Raw genomic sequence first — 16,704 nt, forward strand, 5'->3', positions numbered from 1 at the left:
TCTATAATATAGATGACTTCAGATCTGTGTTCCGTGTAAGCAGATCACTGTTTGAAGAACTTGTGTGCAAGATTGGTAACAATGTTGTAAAAAAAACACCCTCGTGGCGGAGGTAAAAAGCCTGTGTCCGCTGAAAAAACCCATTCTTGTTGGATTGAATTATATGGGATGTCAGGATACAATTAGACGGATTGCGGACAAATTTAATATTTCAGAATATTCAGTAGAAAGTGCCGAAACAATTTCCTTAGTGCACTACATGATCAGTTACAGGACGTTATCAAGTGGCCGAAGGTACGTTATCAAATTAATAAAAATAATTGCTTCATTTTAGTGAAAGATTCTATATTGAAAAAAAATCTAACGAAACAATAATGTATCTTAACCGTACACACAAATTTTATATTATATACTTTACTATAGTAACCACTAATAAAATAACCAGCACAAGTAACCCTCTTTCTTTTTTGGAATAATATATTTTAAAGAAAGACATTTGTCATGAATATAATCAGACTGTACTAACGATTCGGTATTAATAATAGTTCAATATAACATAGAATATATTATGCATATAATATATCACAGACGATCATAATTCGGTTTAAACAATTTCTAATACCATAGTGTTACTATAAACATTAGATACACATTTACTATAGAATGTTCATTAGGGCCCCGCCGAATGGCGGACGCCTTATAGTGATCAGTCTGTCCGTCCAACCGTCCGTCCGTCCGTAACAAATTGTGTCCGCTCTATATCTAGAGAACCGTTATGATTTCAAAGTTTATACTTGACATGTATATAAACCAACACCAGAGGGTGTGTCATAATGTATGTACAACTTCCTAGGTCAAAGGTCAAGGTCAAAAACTTTGGTTTTAGTTTACAACCCCATGTCCTATGGTAAAGATCGTGTCCGCTCGATATCTAGAGAACCGTTATGATTTCAAAATTTATACTTGACATGTATATAAACCAACACCAGAGGGTGTGTCATAATGTATGAACAACTTCCTAGTTCAAAGGTCAAGGTCAAAAACTTTGGTTTTAGTTGACAATCCCATGTCCTATGGTAAAGATCGTGTCCGCTCTATATCTTGAGAACCGTTATGATTTCAAAGTTTATACTTGACATGTATATAAACCAACACCAGAGGGTTTGTCATAATGTATGTACAACTTCCTAGGTCAAAGGTCAAGGTCATAAACTTCGGTTTCAGTTGACAACCCCATGTCCAATGATAAAGATACAAATTTTTTACCACACATTATTCACAGCGGGGCCGACAGAGATGGCTCCCATCTCAATGATATCTAGTTCATTCAATTATGTAGTGAAATGTACATCACATGTCACATGTACTTTAATAAATCGGTTTCTGTTACCGACATTTAAGTATAACGCTATTCATTTTCATTAAGTTAACAACCAAATAGAATCAAATGTATCTTTTAAAATTACGTAACGCAAGAAAACAATTAAACTTTACTAATTATAACTTTGATCAAAATAAAATAGATAATACATGATAAGCAGAGAATTTATCTTTTTTTTCACAATATTCAAAAAGTATTCACTATGACTAAGTATCGACAATATTCAGTTTCTTGGCTCGTCGCCATCTTGAATCCGATAAACTTGTTTCAGGACAGGTTTCACCGTTTCTGGAAACCCAGAAAATCCGGTTTTGGTTTCTTGTAAAATAGCGTGTTGGTTTTCAAACCCGGTTCCGGATTCTTTGTAATCAAACACGACCTAAGAGTTCTAAAGATGTCACGATTATGCAGGCTAAAATAGCGTAACAATAGACGAAAAAAGAATTTTGAAAATTATTGATTGATTGATTGTAGGTGGCTTAACGTCCAGAGGCAAATATTTCATGCATGTTTAGGACGAGAACAAATTCACAATAAATACAATAGGTAGGTCCTGTAATAGAGGCCGTCCGAGATAAAGATTGGGACAATTTGGACTGCCATTGGACAATGACACTATATTAGATAGGGACCAAGATTGTGCCTTGCAACGGAACAACTACGGATCCATCAAAGAGTTGTGGCAAAGGTTCTTAACGTGCAGAGAGCGTGGCACTCTCTCTACACAAGGAATTGGTTTTAATGTCCACATTCAGACCGACGTGTCTGAGTACTTGTACATCCCGCACAGCCAAACGACGCCCCACTTTGGCAAGGGTTTTAAGGCCGATCGGAAGAAGACCTAAATTACCATATTTCTATACCCCAAACACCCATAGTCTGGAATGGAACTAACTGTAAACAATAATGTTGTCCAAGACATGATAAAATGAATATTTTGTCCTACAAAATGCAGGACCATGCAAGAAATAGTTGTTTACAAAAAGTGAAAATAATTTTCGTGCTAACTAAATCAGCACACAACCCCCCTCTCACTGAAAATCAAATGGTCCACTACGGATATAAAATTTAATCATGTTTTTAACTGAGAAAGTTTTGAGTTTTTGTCATGAAAATAGGTAAATAAGTTCATTCATAATATTATTATAATCATCATTATTCAATATGGGTTACTTTTTTAAATATTCATAATAAATCTACGTTCTTAATATCTAGCTTTATGTACACTTAACCCACACAAGGACTACATTGACTATCGACTGCATGTAGTCAAAACCGTTTTAAAGTACATGTAAACATTGAATATTATCAATGGGAACGTAATAGAGTTTAGTTTAAGTGTTGAGCACACTTACATCACAACGAGTATAGCTCAATATGAACACAGTATTAGACATTAGACACTTGTCTGTTGTTGAAACCAGTGTGTTAACCTCTGGATGCCTATTGTTTTATGTCTTTGGGTTGCCACTTTATCCTTTCTTATATATCACTTTATTTTCATACCTTTCCTTAAGTTAATGGGGTTCAAGTTGACATTATAGACTGATGAATATGTTGGAGAACTCACTTTACAATTTTTTGTTGTTGCTTATTATACTTGAATCAGTTTTTTAGCTCACCGGGGCCCGAAGGGCCCCATGTGAGCTTATGCCATCACTTGGCGTCCGTCGTCGTCCGTCGTCTGTCGTCTGTCGTCGTCTGTCGTCGTAAACTATTTCAAAAATCTTCTCCTCTGAAACTACTGGGCCAAATACCTTCAAACGTTAACTAAATGTTCCTTAGGGTATCTAGTTTATAAATTGTATCCGAAGTTTTGATCCATCGACAAACATGGCCGCCATGGCTAAAAATAGAACATAGGGATCAAATGCAGTTTTTGGCTTATATCTCAAAAACTAAAGCTTTTAGAGCAAATCTGACACGGGGTAAAATTGTTCAATTCGTCAAGAACTATCAGCTCTGAAATTTTCAGACGAATCGAACAACCCATTGTTGGGTTGCTGCCACCGAATTGGTAGTTTTAACAAAATTTTGCAGTTTTTTGTTATTATTTTGAATATTATTATAGATATATATAAACTGTAAGCAGCAATAATGTTCAGCAAAGTAAGATCTACAAAAAAGTTTATATGACCATAATTGTCAATTGACCCCTTAAGGAGTTATTGCCCTTTAAAGACACATTTACACAATTTGTTCATCAAGTTTGCTAACATTTAATAAACAGCTGCACCATGAGCGCATGATACACCCGTCGTCTTGTGTGTGAATTTTTATGCAATAAGCATAAATAGTTTCTGACATACGGCGTGACATGCGAAAACCCCCTTTTTTTTTTACAAAAAACTCAATATCTCTAAAATAAAATTTTGAATCAAAACCAAAAAGTATACAGATCTTTAGATTAATATAACTAAGAAGTGTGTAAAGTTTTAAGCAAAAATCATAAATCGTTTTTGAGATACGGCGCGACATGTGAAAAACCCCTCCCCCTTTTTTTACAAAATACTCAATAACTCAAAAATAATATTTTGAATCATCACCAAAAAGTATACAGATCTTAAGGTTAATATAACTAAGAAGTGTGTAAAGTTTTAAGCAATAATCATAAACTGTTTTTGAGATACGGCGCGACATGAGAAAAACCCCTCCCCCTTTTTTAACAAAATACTCAATATCTCTAAAATAAAATTTTGAATCATCACCAAAAAGTATACAGATCTTAAGATTAATATAACTAAGAAGTGTGTAAAGTTTTAAGCAATAATCATAAATTGTTTTTGAGATATGTGAAAAAAAACACACACCTGTTTTAGTTACTAAGTCCCGTAACTCAAAAAGTTTTAATCTTATTTTCACCAAAAAGTATACAGATCATTTGACCATCATAAGAAACAACTATGTTAAGTTTCATGAAATTTGGATAAGTCATTCTCAAGTTACGGTGCGACATGTTTATGCCGGACAGACAGACGGACAGACAGACGGACGGACGGACACCGGACATTTGTATACCATAATACGTCCCGTCAAAAATTGACGGGCGTATAAAAATCTTCTCCTCTGAAAAACAGGTGAACGATTCAGGCTCTTGGGAGCCTCTTGTTTCCTAAACGAAACAAAATAGTTTAATACACCTAAAAGCACTCACTTCGATTGTAATACTTGTACTTCTTGCTCTAAACTGGTGTGTTTCTTTGTCAGTTCCAAATTTTCTTTTTCAACTGATTTCCGTTTACTGATTTCTTCGTCATGTGACTTATTTTTTTCATCCATTTGTTGTCTTATTTTTGAAATTTCCTCTTGCAATCTAAAAATCAATCCAAAACTAATGACCAACAGTTAAACTTTATAAGAAGGCAAGATAGAATCTGGGAACAGTATATCTAACATATATGTTCCTGATAGAATGGAATATCGAATTAAATAAGTTTGAATAACATAAACATTTAATCGAAGGAAATATCATTTTTCAGTGTGAAATATAAGTTGGTGATTTTTTCTTTTTTTATATATATTTTTTGGGGAGGTAAATTAAATAATAACATTCAATAAGAAGATCTATATGTTAAAGAGACAACATTAATCAAATTAATTTTGCACTTTGAATTTGGTCAATACTCACATCTCCTTTAGTTTATAACTGAAGACTATTAAATTCATTTAAGGTACCAAAAGTGAGATTGACAAATTGAATACTTTGAAATGTTTATAGCTCTAATCACCTTGCGAATTTAAATTATTATAATGTGTATTGCTACTTGGAATGGTCTATTTTTTAATCCTCCAATTTACATACACAATAAAAGAAATCTGTTGACTGGCAAATAATTTTCTCTTTGGCACCAAACATGGAAAAGGGTACTTTTTTCAATAGAGTAGACTATATTGACGAAGCAAATAAGTTTACCATTTTTTGTGGCATGGAATAAATATTATTGAATTGATATTTTACTCTGTTGGCAATACTTACTTGTCATTCAGATCAGACTTTTCTTTTTGGTAACTTTTTGTCATATTTTCTAATTTTTCTTCTAATTGTGTTATCCTTATAAAAAAAGTTATCATTATGAAGATGAATAAATAACTACTAAATATAAGTTCCTTTTCTATTTAGATGACTTTATGAATGTTTGTTCATTTCTGTTGTGTTTGATTGTTTATATATCAACGTTTTTGAAATAACTATATATTCCATCATGGATCGTCCTGTTTATGACATTCATGCTGTGTAACATATTTGTTTTTCGTTCATTATTTTGTACATAAACTAGGCCGTTAATATCTCGTTTGAATTGTTTTACGTTTGTCATTTCGAGGACTTTTATAGCTGACTATGAGGTATGGGCTTTGCTCATTGTTGAAGGCCGTACAGTGACCTATAGTTGTTAATTTCTGTGTCATTTGGTCTCTTGTGGAGAGTTGTCTCATTGGCAATCATGCCACATCTTCTTATTTTTATATATAAAGATACACATTTTTCCATATAAAAAGGCTATATATGTTTTGGAGTTTAGTGTGACGTCCATTTTCACTGAACTAGTACACATTTTTGTTTAAGGGGCCAGCCGAAGCCCGGCTCCGGGTGCGGGATTTTCTCGCTGTGTTGAAGACCCATTGGTGGCCTTCGGCTGTTTTCTGTTCTTTGGTCGGGTTGTTTTCTCTTTGACACATTCCCCATTTCCATTCTCAATTTAATCTCTGGTTTTATTTTCTTAATATATAATTCAAATGCATGCTCAAGATTCATTTGATTCGTGCAGAAAAAGGCTTTAGATAACCGGAACAAAACTAAAATTCTGTCAGTTATTCGGATCTAAAATTGGTAAATAAAATTAAAAGGAAAAACATTATCTAACAATTTCACAAGGATCCATTTTGGTAAACTTTAATTATCTCACAATACATTTCAAAATTGTTGTATATTTACTGGAACTACAAATCTGAAAATTGTCAAAATCGAAACAGGCTTTTTTATTGAACTTTAAATTGATAAATTAGTTTAGATTTGTTACAGCATAAATTGGTTTTCGAAAGACGTAATCAAAACGACAGACAATGATATACCAGTATACGTCCATCCATTTTTGCTTATAAGAAGTCCATTCATAAATAATTTTTAAAATATGCTGTTATACCCTGAAATTTTTTATAACAATTTTCAAATTTTTAAAGGAACTCATAATTGTCTATCTATACCAACACGAGAAATCCATGAAATATACTTTTTTTATTCTTTTCAAAGATAAACGTAAGATTACACCAAGAAGTCTTGAAAATACTAATAGTTATTTTATTGTAAGCAAGGGATGTTTCATTAGTGCCAATATCACGTACCGAATGCTAGACTACTATCTGACAATAAAACAATTATTCATATCTAAATTGTATGCAAGAAGATACATAGAGAGAACATAGTCTCAGTATGTTTAGAATTCATAACATTTCTCTTATTTTCACTTTATTCAGATTTATATACACTTCCTTATACTACTGCTACGTTTTCTCAGCAACGCTTCCTATTTTATTGGTTCAAAATGACGTTCAAAATAAATTAGAATTAATTCTTTCATACTGATATCCATTACCCACACAAAATTTGATAATAAACATTATCAACTGTTTTTATACTTTACTTGCATAGCTTTCAATATAATAATACATACTTGTTTTGTAAGTTATTATCAACCTTCGTCTCATCTTGATCTTTGGCTTTCCCCACTGGATTTTCTTTTCCCTCCTTTATTTTTTTTTCTAATTTTTTCAACTTTTCTTTTATTTCATTTAGTTCTGTTGTCTTATTCTGTACTTCAGACTGACACTTTTTGTTGTTGTCATCAAGCTTCCTAATCATAATAAAAATTCTTTTGTGAATACAGTATCTCAAGTACTGACTGTTATTGATCTCACCTCTACCGATGTTGATAAAAAGGTATGTATATAACAGTGCTATGAAGTTTAGACCCTTTCAAAATAGTCTGCAGTAATGCCACGTGTACTGTATTGGATGGAAAATTCACATTCTTCTCTATTTTCAATTTTGTCAATATATGTTTTTGACTTGTTCTGTTGATTGATAGCATTTGATTTTGTCAGTTTTATGGACTTTTTAAATTTGCCTTGGAGTTCAGTATTTTTTAATACTTTTTCATTACTACAGAACATCATTACTTTTGGTAACCCTTGAACTAAGCATGTGTGAATAATTTCCATGTTAACAGGATAAAAAAACGTTGAATTTTAAGAGTGTGGTTCTCTTTCCATAATAACATAAGAATGGTCAATGAACTAAGGGATATATATGTCCTATGTATCAATTGAAAAAAGGTCAATTAACTTTTTCCCTATGTGACTCATGGGAACCAATTGTGCTCCTCTTCTTGATTTCATAATTTCATTGAAAGAGTGTTGTGCTCACAAGGAAGCTATAAAACTAAGAGTTCCAAGTAGGGAATTTGAATTCATCCCTTCGTAAATTTTACGGAAACCATCACAAGTTGGTTAAACGTTATGGAATATCTGTTTCACAGATGACGACGAATATGTTCCAATGATCGTAACTACAATCCCGTTCCCTTTTTCCCGAATGTGACCTACCAAATTAAACTTATCTCCGGGTTTGTACTTACATGAACAACACCACGGTTTCCACATATGGAGCAGGATCTGCTTACTCTTCCGGAGCACATGAGGTCACCCCCCATTTTGCAACAAATAAAAACTTAGGTTATCGCACGAACTTAAAAGGAACGAGACCAGGTACGTCGGCATGGTAAGCGAAGTCTGCCTTGCATGCGTCACCCATCATGCAAATAAAATCATTATAGATACCAGGATTCAAATTTTGTACGTCAGACGGGCGTTTCGTCTACAAAAGACTCATCAGTGACGCTCGAATCAAAAAAGTTGAAAAGGCCAGATAAACTTCGAATGTTGAGGAGCATTGAGGAATGAAAATTCCGAAAGTTTTTTGCCAAATACAGCTAAGGTTATCTATTCCTGGGGTAGGAAATCCCAAGTATTTCGAAAAATTCAGTTTTATCAATAGTAAATTTATGATTATGAGTCCAAACTCAGTCAAAATGACGCAAACGATAGAATGATAGAGTCTTTTCTGCTATCTAAAGATTTAAGATTGCAACATGTCGCCAGTGAGTTGACACACAGACATATCGTATATGAACTAATTCTTAATCTTGTGTAGTGTCCATTTCAGCCGATCATCCTCTTTTTGTGTAAGGAGCACACTTATGCTAATGAAGTCTGTATGTTTTTAACATGCACGTGTAACGTATCTTTTGAGATATAATATAGGATCTTTAAAAAATCAGTTCTACTTGTTGTTTTAAAGACCCTTTGGAATCCTCTGGTTTTGTCGTAATGATATACACCTTTGAAATATTGTAGGCAGGAATTTCTTTGGCTAATGTAATAAAAATCAGAACAGGAAGTTGAACATAGCGTTGTCAGATCTTTGTAAGCAAAGCGTCGACACAGGATCTGTATCTACGATCCCCATTTTTATAGAAAACAAAAACGAAATTGAATATTTTGCAGTAGATCTTTATAATTTTGAAAAATCCACATCTGATTGACTCCGTGGATGAATATATCCCAACACAATATTGCTAAAGGCAATATTTCACTGTATAAAGAATGGTGGTAAGAACTTTAGAAAGATGTCGAACATTTTGACGACCAGGCTATATGAACTCGTTTGTTATGTGTTTATTAAAGGGGCTTTAGCTGTCAAATTTATGATCACTGATTTGACTCAAATTCTCACATTTGATTTATAACATACTAAAACGTATATCCAAATTACAAAAAGTCTTAAATAAATAATTAACAATGCATGGATTCGGTAATATGTATCAGCCTTTCGTGTGTATTTTAGTCTAGACGCCATCTAAATGACCTCTGAGGACTACCGACGGTCATATAACCCGATATAAATATAAATATAAATGGATAACGAGCACGTCCAATTGGATTTTTCTAGGTCTGTTTGATTTCATGCCATAGGTTAAAAAAAATATGTTAATCATCGTTTTTACTTGTATAAGAATGATTTTTTGTAGATCGAATCAGTCAACGAAATGTGTCAACCTTGTTTCACTTTCTTTGTAAACATTCTTTTACTTTTAATAGCTGAACACGCCTAGTACATGCGTAACTCATCTTCAGCTATTTAAGGAATTAATGATTGAAGGTAACATCAATACGGATAGAATGAGATTAAATTATTGACTTGCAAGTCAATAATACATCAGCAATGTTTTTGAGTTTACTTTGACAAATTTGGGCCAAACTGACTGCTTATAACGAAATATTGTTTTTCAAAATTTAGCTTTTATTTATTCCTGAAACAAAAAGAATCGCAATTTAATTGCTTGTCAAAACCGTAGCTAATGCTCCTTTAATATAACGTTTTAAACTACTTATTTGCTTGTTGTTGTTGAATACTTTGTATCATAAGTTAGGCCAAGTAAATTTAATTAGTAGATTTTCATCCAAATTTTTGAAAAAAATGGGGTGGGTGGGAGGATTTTATTTTTTATTTTTTATTAGATATGAAACGCTCTTGTGACGTGTTCTTCATATATGCAAGTGTAATAATAAGGTTCTATCATGTATATACATGTATAACGAATCAAACATACAAAGAAATGCAAAAACCAAAATTTGAAACAGGATGTTATTAATGAAACGAAATTATCGACAGTTACCGGTAACGAAAATGAACAAAATCCGGAAATCGTAAATTATTCAAAATAAAAAAAATTGGGGCGGAACGATTTCAGAGGGGCGGGCGGGGATGAAAATCTATCAATTAATTTTAATTGGCCTTAGGCGATTTATGATCTCTTTTTTTTTCTCGCTAAATCAGATTAACAAATAATACATATTTTTTTCCTGGAAACGCTTAGCGCTAAATAACAAGTTTAATAATACGTCGTATGTATCATAGTTACCTTTTTTCGTCTTTGACATCTGTTAATTGTCGTTCTAGTTCTTGTTTTTTTTTCATTAGCGTTTCATTTATAGACTTCATTTCAGATAACTTTTTTTCAAGTTCGATAGTGTTAACTTCACTTCTATTTTCGCTGCAAAACATAAATTGATATGTTAACTCTCATCCACTATTATGTTCTCAATCTAACATACTTAATTTTTTTTCTTTAAAAAACAGGATTAAAGTTAATGACAATAAAACTCTAGCATCCTTAACTTCCAACATCATTTAGTAGTTCGTTAATATCCATATCAAAAATTCTTGGTAAATAAAGCAGACCTCCTTGTCTCTTTAATTCCCTTACACAAGTTAACATGGATTTGTGAGAAGCAAGTACTAACTGAAAATTGCAGAGTGATAGTACATCGTCATTATGTTTGTAGGTGAAATTCAAGGGTTTGGTCAACGTCTTTTATTTCTTTTTGTCTTTAAAAGATGGTTTTGTATGAATTTTGCTTCATATGTATACAATAATAACAAATATATTGCCTATTAAAAAGTCCACCAATGCTACTTCGGTTAATACGAAACAGCGGCTCTTTTCACAAAAAATCTTAAGAGTAAAAATACTCGTAAGTCATACACTGTCCCAAGTCAGGAGCCTCTGGCCTTTGTTAGTCTTGTATCATTTTTAATTTTAGTTTCTTGTGTATAATTTGGAGTTTAGTATGACGTCCATTATCACTGAACTAGTATACATATTTGTTTAGGGGCCAGCTGAAGGACGCCTCCGGGTGCGGGAGTTTCTCGCTGCATTGAAGACCCATTGGTGGCCTTCGGCTGTTGTCTGCTCTATGGTCGGGTTGTTGTCTCTTTGACACATTCCCCATTTCCATTCTCAATTTTACATTTCAGTATAACTTACGATCAATTTTAATCGTAAGATTTTTTGTGAAAAGAGTCGCAGTAGATCCTTTTCCTAGAACAAAACTGGTATAACATTTTTACTGTTTAATGAGAAAATGATCGCACGTTTTGATACTGTTGCAAAGTGTAAGAGACAGAGATCGAGGCTATTCTAGCAAATCTTTTTTCAATCACTAAGAATCCACAAGTGAATCACTCCGCGGGAAGAGTTCGCATCTTCTTTGTAATGACATCTGCATCATAGATAGAAAGACTGTCGACGGAATATTCAGTTCATGCTCACTGGGGAAAAGCGGCCGTTCGTAACTTCCGTTACGGACGGCCCAATTTGGCAGATGACCGTACCGATTAGATTTTATATTTCCTAAATACTTTTGAATAAAAGCATTATTGGTAGAGAAAATTGGTAATTGTCTGTATAATATGTAGGACAACACGAATACCAAGCCTTCTGAAGACAGAATACCGACAAAATGGTTTTATGCGACGTTAAAAAACAAGTCGTACGTAACTTTGAAGGTAGCTGTTCGTAACGTGGATTATTTATATAGAACGGCTGTTCGTAACGTTCAAAGATCAAAACTAAGCACATCAAGTAGATGTATTTTGAGGAGAGAAAAAAAATGAAATTGTCTATTTACTACATCAACAAAATGTACGCATCAAAACGTTGTATTGTTATTTTATTTGACAAGTACCAAAAAGACATTTTACTAATTAAAAACAGACCATTGAGAGATCACACAGATAATACAGATGGCAATTTAATACATACATATATATATAAGAAAATACTACCGTCCTTATCGACATCTAGAAATATATGTAGAAAAGCATTCATAATTTTTATTTGAAGCTTTATATGTCATGTTCTTTGTGAGGACATCTGTTTCAAAGATAGAAAGACTGTCGACGGAATATGCAGTTCTTGGTAAGGACATCTGCTCCTCAAAAGTTTAGTGTGAAAATTTAGAGAATACGTCATAAAAATATCGTTTACACCTTTTACACATTTCTAAATAGCATATCATTGTAAAACATCTCGCAAATATAACACAGCATGAAACAATAATCTGTGTAATGGGTTTTCTTAACATGTTTTCCAAAAAAATGCGTCAACTACTTTTCATTATTTTATCTTGTGATAAGCAAAGTCATTTATTTCCAAAATATGTAATAAACGACAAACCTTTCTATAGTGTCAAGCTGTATATCCTTGTCATTTCCAAAGATTGGTTCAAACTTATCCCTGTAATAAATACCATAAAATGGTCAAATCCAGTTTATCTTTGTGTGATAACTATGGATTGTGTATATTTAAAACATTTTACAAAATAAGATTGAAAAAAAATTCATGAAGAATAACTATTTCGGTAGCACATTGTCAAAACCAATAAATTTATTAAAGGACGTCAATGGAGCCCACTCGTCCAAAGACACTAATTTGTCTATGAATAAGATAGGAGAAAACAATAATATAATATGCTTTCGTATAAACGTTTACCTTAAGTGCAAGCAATTATATTACCACAAAAAAATGTCAAAGCGGTTTAGTGTTAACCGACTATTTTTATGCAGGTTAATACTACGGTGACTTTCTACTCTTACACACAACCTAGCAGGTAACAATACTTTTAATGTAATTTTACATTATTACAAACAATTATAAATAAATGAGAAATATAATACGATATCCGTGTGAAAAAAAAATATAATTATAATTATAATATCTAAGGCGATGCTAACATGATACTTGTTATGAAAATATCTTTTTAAATATGTCTTAGAAACGTTCACAGTTTTGTCAAACTGGTACATCACAATATGACAATAGCCCCATAATGTTTACCTGAAATGGATTCTTCGTGTAATATGTAGGTATATGCCTTTCCTTGAATGACATTATTTGATCGTTTATACATACCAAAAATAATGATACACTGTATTTTAATCGCAGTGCTGGCTGTTTATCAACCGACCAACTACTCTAGGGATTTCGAAATTTGAAAATCTAAATCTACAGCAGATATAACGATCTTTCTCTTTAAGATTAAGTCAATGTTGATGAAGACATGCATTATTCATGTATTATTCACTGTTAAGCTTTTAGTACAAAACTGACCATTTATTATGTCATAACACATGCGTTAAAAGGGATGACTGGTATCTTTACTTTCATACAGTTTTGCTTAATTCATTTTGACGGAAAAAGAATAAGGGGACCTCGGTGGCCCAGATGTCCAAGTTTTCCATCTAAAATTATGACTAGTTTGTCAACACTAAGGTTGTAAGTTCTTACCCTTATATTGTCATGGTGTCAAGGTGACTTTGATCTTAATTGACTATGATAGCAAGTTTTCCTGCCAACGGTCGGAGATTCTCTATTTGTATCCCAACTTTCTCCACCAATGGACACTGATCGCCATGCAATAGCCAGATTGTTTGAAAGTGGCGTTATACATCAACAATCAATTAATAAATCTTAAGATCAGGTCTGGCTTGATTCCAAAGTTTGAGTCAAATAAAATAACTTGCATACAAAACTTTAAATCAATCTAACTAACTTACGTATATAAGATAAGGAGAATAGTTATGATTGCCAATGAGACAACTATTCAAAAGAGTCCAAATAAAGTGGATTAAAGCAGCTATAGGGCACCGTAAGCTGTCAACAATGAGCAAAACCAAAAATGTAGAGTCCGCTATAAAAGGTCGCAACATGACAAAATGTGAAACAGCTTAAACGAAAAAACCAACAGCCTGATTAATGACCAAAAAAATAAACGAACAACCAATATGACAGACCACAACCAACGAAAACTATTGTAAGAGCTCAATCCCCACCTAACCTTGCACAGTGGTGTAACAGTACGACATAAGATAAAACTTTAATAACAAGTTGAACTGGATTGATTCGTCAGATCGGCACAATGTACAAAAAACTAACATAAAGACGAAAGACACAAGATACCGATCAAAGAGTTTTCGCCTTGCAGTTACTGAAGCCAATTACCACTAATGCATAACTCATGTTTCCAAGACTCAAGTATCAATCAGTACACATCAAACGGATATAGTTTAAAATGTTATTTATGTACAAAATAATGAACGAAAAACAAATATGATATACAGCAACAAACGACAACCACTGACTTTGGACAGGCACATACATAATGTGGCGGGGTTAAACTAGTTTGAAGGCGCCAACCCTCCCTAACATGGGACAGTGATGTAACAGTACAACATAAGAAAAAAACTATAAAAATCAGTTGAAAAGGGCTTAACTCATCAGGTCGATACAAAGCAGAAAAAAACTCTAACAAAAACACAAACCGGACGTGGCAGGGTACTTTTACATCCCCACAACAAAAAAAAGACACTGAGAGTACTCGCAGTTGCTGACAGCTAGTTCAAAGTCAATAACAACTAATGAAGAAAAAAAAAAACAAGCAGTCAAAGACTAAAATATCAATCAGTACACATCCAACATCAAATGGATTTAGTGTAAAGACGTCTTTAACAGTCTAATAAAAGCATGACCTTGTGCAATGCCAAAATATGGAAACAATACCGACAGGATGTACGACCATAAGTTTTGATAAATGATTAGCAATATAACAGTTTAGTTATGTTTTAATTTATCAAAAGCAAAATCAATGTCAATACTGATAAAACAACATGCAAACATTTTACTGTGTGTTAAATTGATATCCTTTCAGAATAAGTTTATTCAAAGGAACAGTGAGTTTACATGGATCGTCTCTAAATTAACTAAATCGTCTATAAACAATATTTCCGTAAAAATAAGAATGTTGTATCCCGTTTTATGTACAAACATCAAAACCAAATATTTGAATCTATGAAATAATTTAGTTAATTTTTTAAGATATTTATGGCAACGTGCTCCCTAACTTAATAATTTACCAGATAAGAAAGGGCCAATAGAACATCACTGTCCAAAACAGTAAAATTAACAATAGAGATTAAAAATCGTCTCTTTTGTAATACACTTTTGTTTTTAACTTACCGTGTGAAATATCAAAAGCTAAAATAGGACAATTTGCTGTTAGTTTTAGACTTATCTAAAATACGTTCCTTGGGGAAATTTACGCAGTATAATTGAGAATTTTTTATTATTTAGAGCGAAAATATCTTCAAGGTAACGATAACTGTTAGTAGATTGATCAACTCAATGGAATTTTGTCTGATCTTTACTGAATTTGGCCATAAACTAGGATTCAGAACAATTCAGGAACATGTCTGTTAATAAATGGGCGCAATTGGTGCCCATGGAAATACCCAAAACTTGCCGATAAACTATATAGTCGAAACGTACATTTGCATCGGAAATAAACACATTTATTCTAACACAAGTTGTTGGCATGATACGGGTTATGTTCTTCTCGTATATTTTATGATGGTATGATAATAAACCTCTAACGGGAGGGATTGTGCTTGATTTTCATATGATGAAAACATGATCTTTCAATCAGTTTAATTGAGGTCTGGAGCTGGCATGTCAGTCACTGCTAGTAGCCCTTTGTTAATTTATGTTGATCATTGTCATTTTGCTTAGTTTCTTTTGTTACCTATTCTAACATCGGACTCGGACTTCTTTTAAACTGAGTTTTACTGTGCGTATTGCTTTGTGTTTGTTTATTCTACATTGGCTAGAGGTATAGGGGGAGGGTTGAGATCTCACAAAACATGTTTAACCCCGCCGCATTTTTGCGCCTGTCCCAAGTCAGGAACCCTGACCTTTCTTAGTCTTGTATATTTTTTTTAATTTTGGTTCATTTATATGTTTCGGAGTTCAGTGTGACGTCCATTTTCTCTGAACTAGTATACATTTGTGTTTAGGGGCCAGCTAAAGCCCGCCTCCGGGTGCGAGATTTTCTCGTTGTGTTGAAGACCCATTGGTGGCCTTGAGCTGTTTTCTGCTCTTTGGTCGGGTTTTGTCTCTTTGAACCATTTCCCGTTTCCATTCATAATTTTATTAATGTTGTCAAGAAGACAATTTACAGCTTTAATCATCTCATCACAGTTCCAGTAAGTATATCAGGCATATTTACATTTTTCATCACAGACGAAAGCTTTTAATGAGTTGCAGGAAATAAATATGCAATCAGAATTTTCATAGGACCATCGAATTAAAGAAAACTGCTGTTTGATAAGATTGTGTGAAAGTGTAGTGTAGGGTGTCAAAAAGTCATAACTTTTAACCGAAGTAAACGTACCATCAAAAGCACATAATTTATTTAAAACATCCAAAGAGTTTTTTACCCCCCAAAAATAATTCATTCAATCATTTTTATATGCTTTATTGCAAAATTTAAAGTATTTTATTTAAGTAAGAGAGTTAGTTAAAAGCACAGACAAATTATTAGTAGAAGACTTACTAGAAGCTAAGATTAAACGATATTTGACGGTTTTTTTT

General features: G+C 33.0%; 1 protein-coding gene across 3 annotated transcripts in view; it reads right to left on the reverse strand.

The window, feature by feature from the left end:
- Positions 1-16,704, reverse strand: part of LOC127716475 (centrosomal protein of 128 kDa-like) — a 60,906-nt gene that overhangs the window by 20,256 nt on the left and 23,946 nt on the right. For all 3 annotated transcript variants that reach the window (XM_052222699.1, XM_052222700.1, XM_052222698.1), the window contains exons 8-12: positions 12,457-12,516; positions 10,360-10,491; positions 7,051-7,230; positions 5,358-5,432; positions 4,536-4,694 (exon numbers count right to left, since the gene is read on the reverse strand). In XM_052222699.1, coding sequence (XP_052078659.1) covers positions 4,536-4,694; positions 5,358-5,432; positions 7,051-7,230; positions 10,360-10,491; positions 12,457-12,516 — 606 coding nt within the window. The remainder of the gene's footprint in view (positions 1-4,535; positions 4,695-5,357; positions 5,433-7,050; positions 7,231-10,359; positions 10,492-12,456; positions 12,517-16,704) is intronic.

Source organism: Mytilus californianus, unplaced genomic scaffold (genome assembly GCF_021869535.1).
Source record: "Mytilus californianus isolate M0D057914Y unplaced genomic scaffold, xbMytCali1.0.p SCAF_9, whole genome shotgun sequence".
NCBI classification, from domain to species: domain Eukaryota; kingdom Metazoa; phylum Mollusca; class Bivalvia; order Mytilida; family Mytilidae; genus Mytilus; species Mytilus californianus.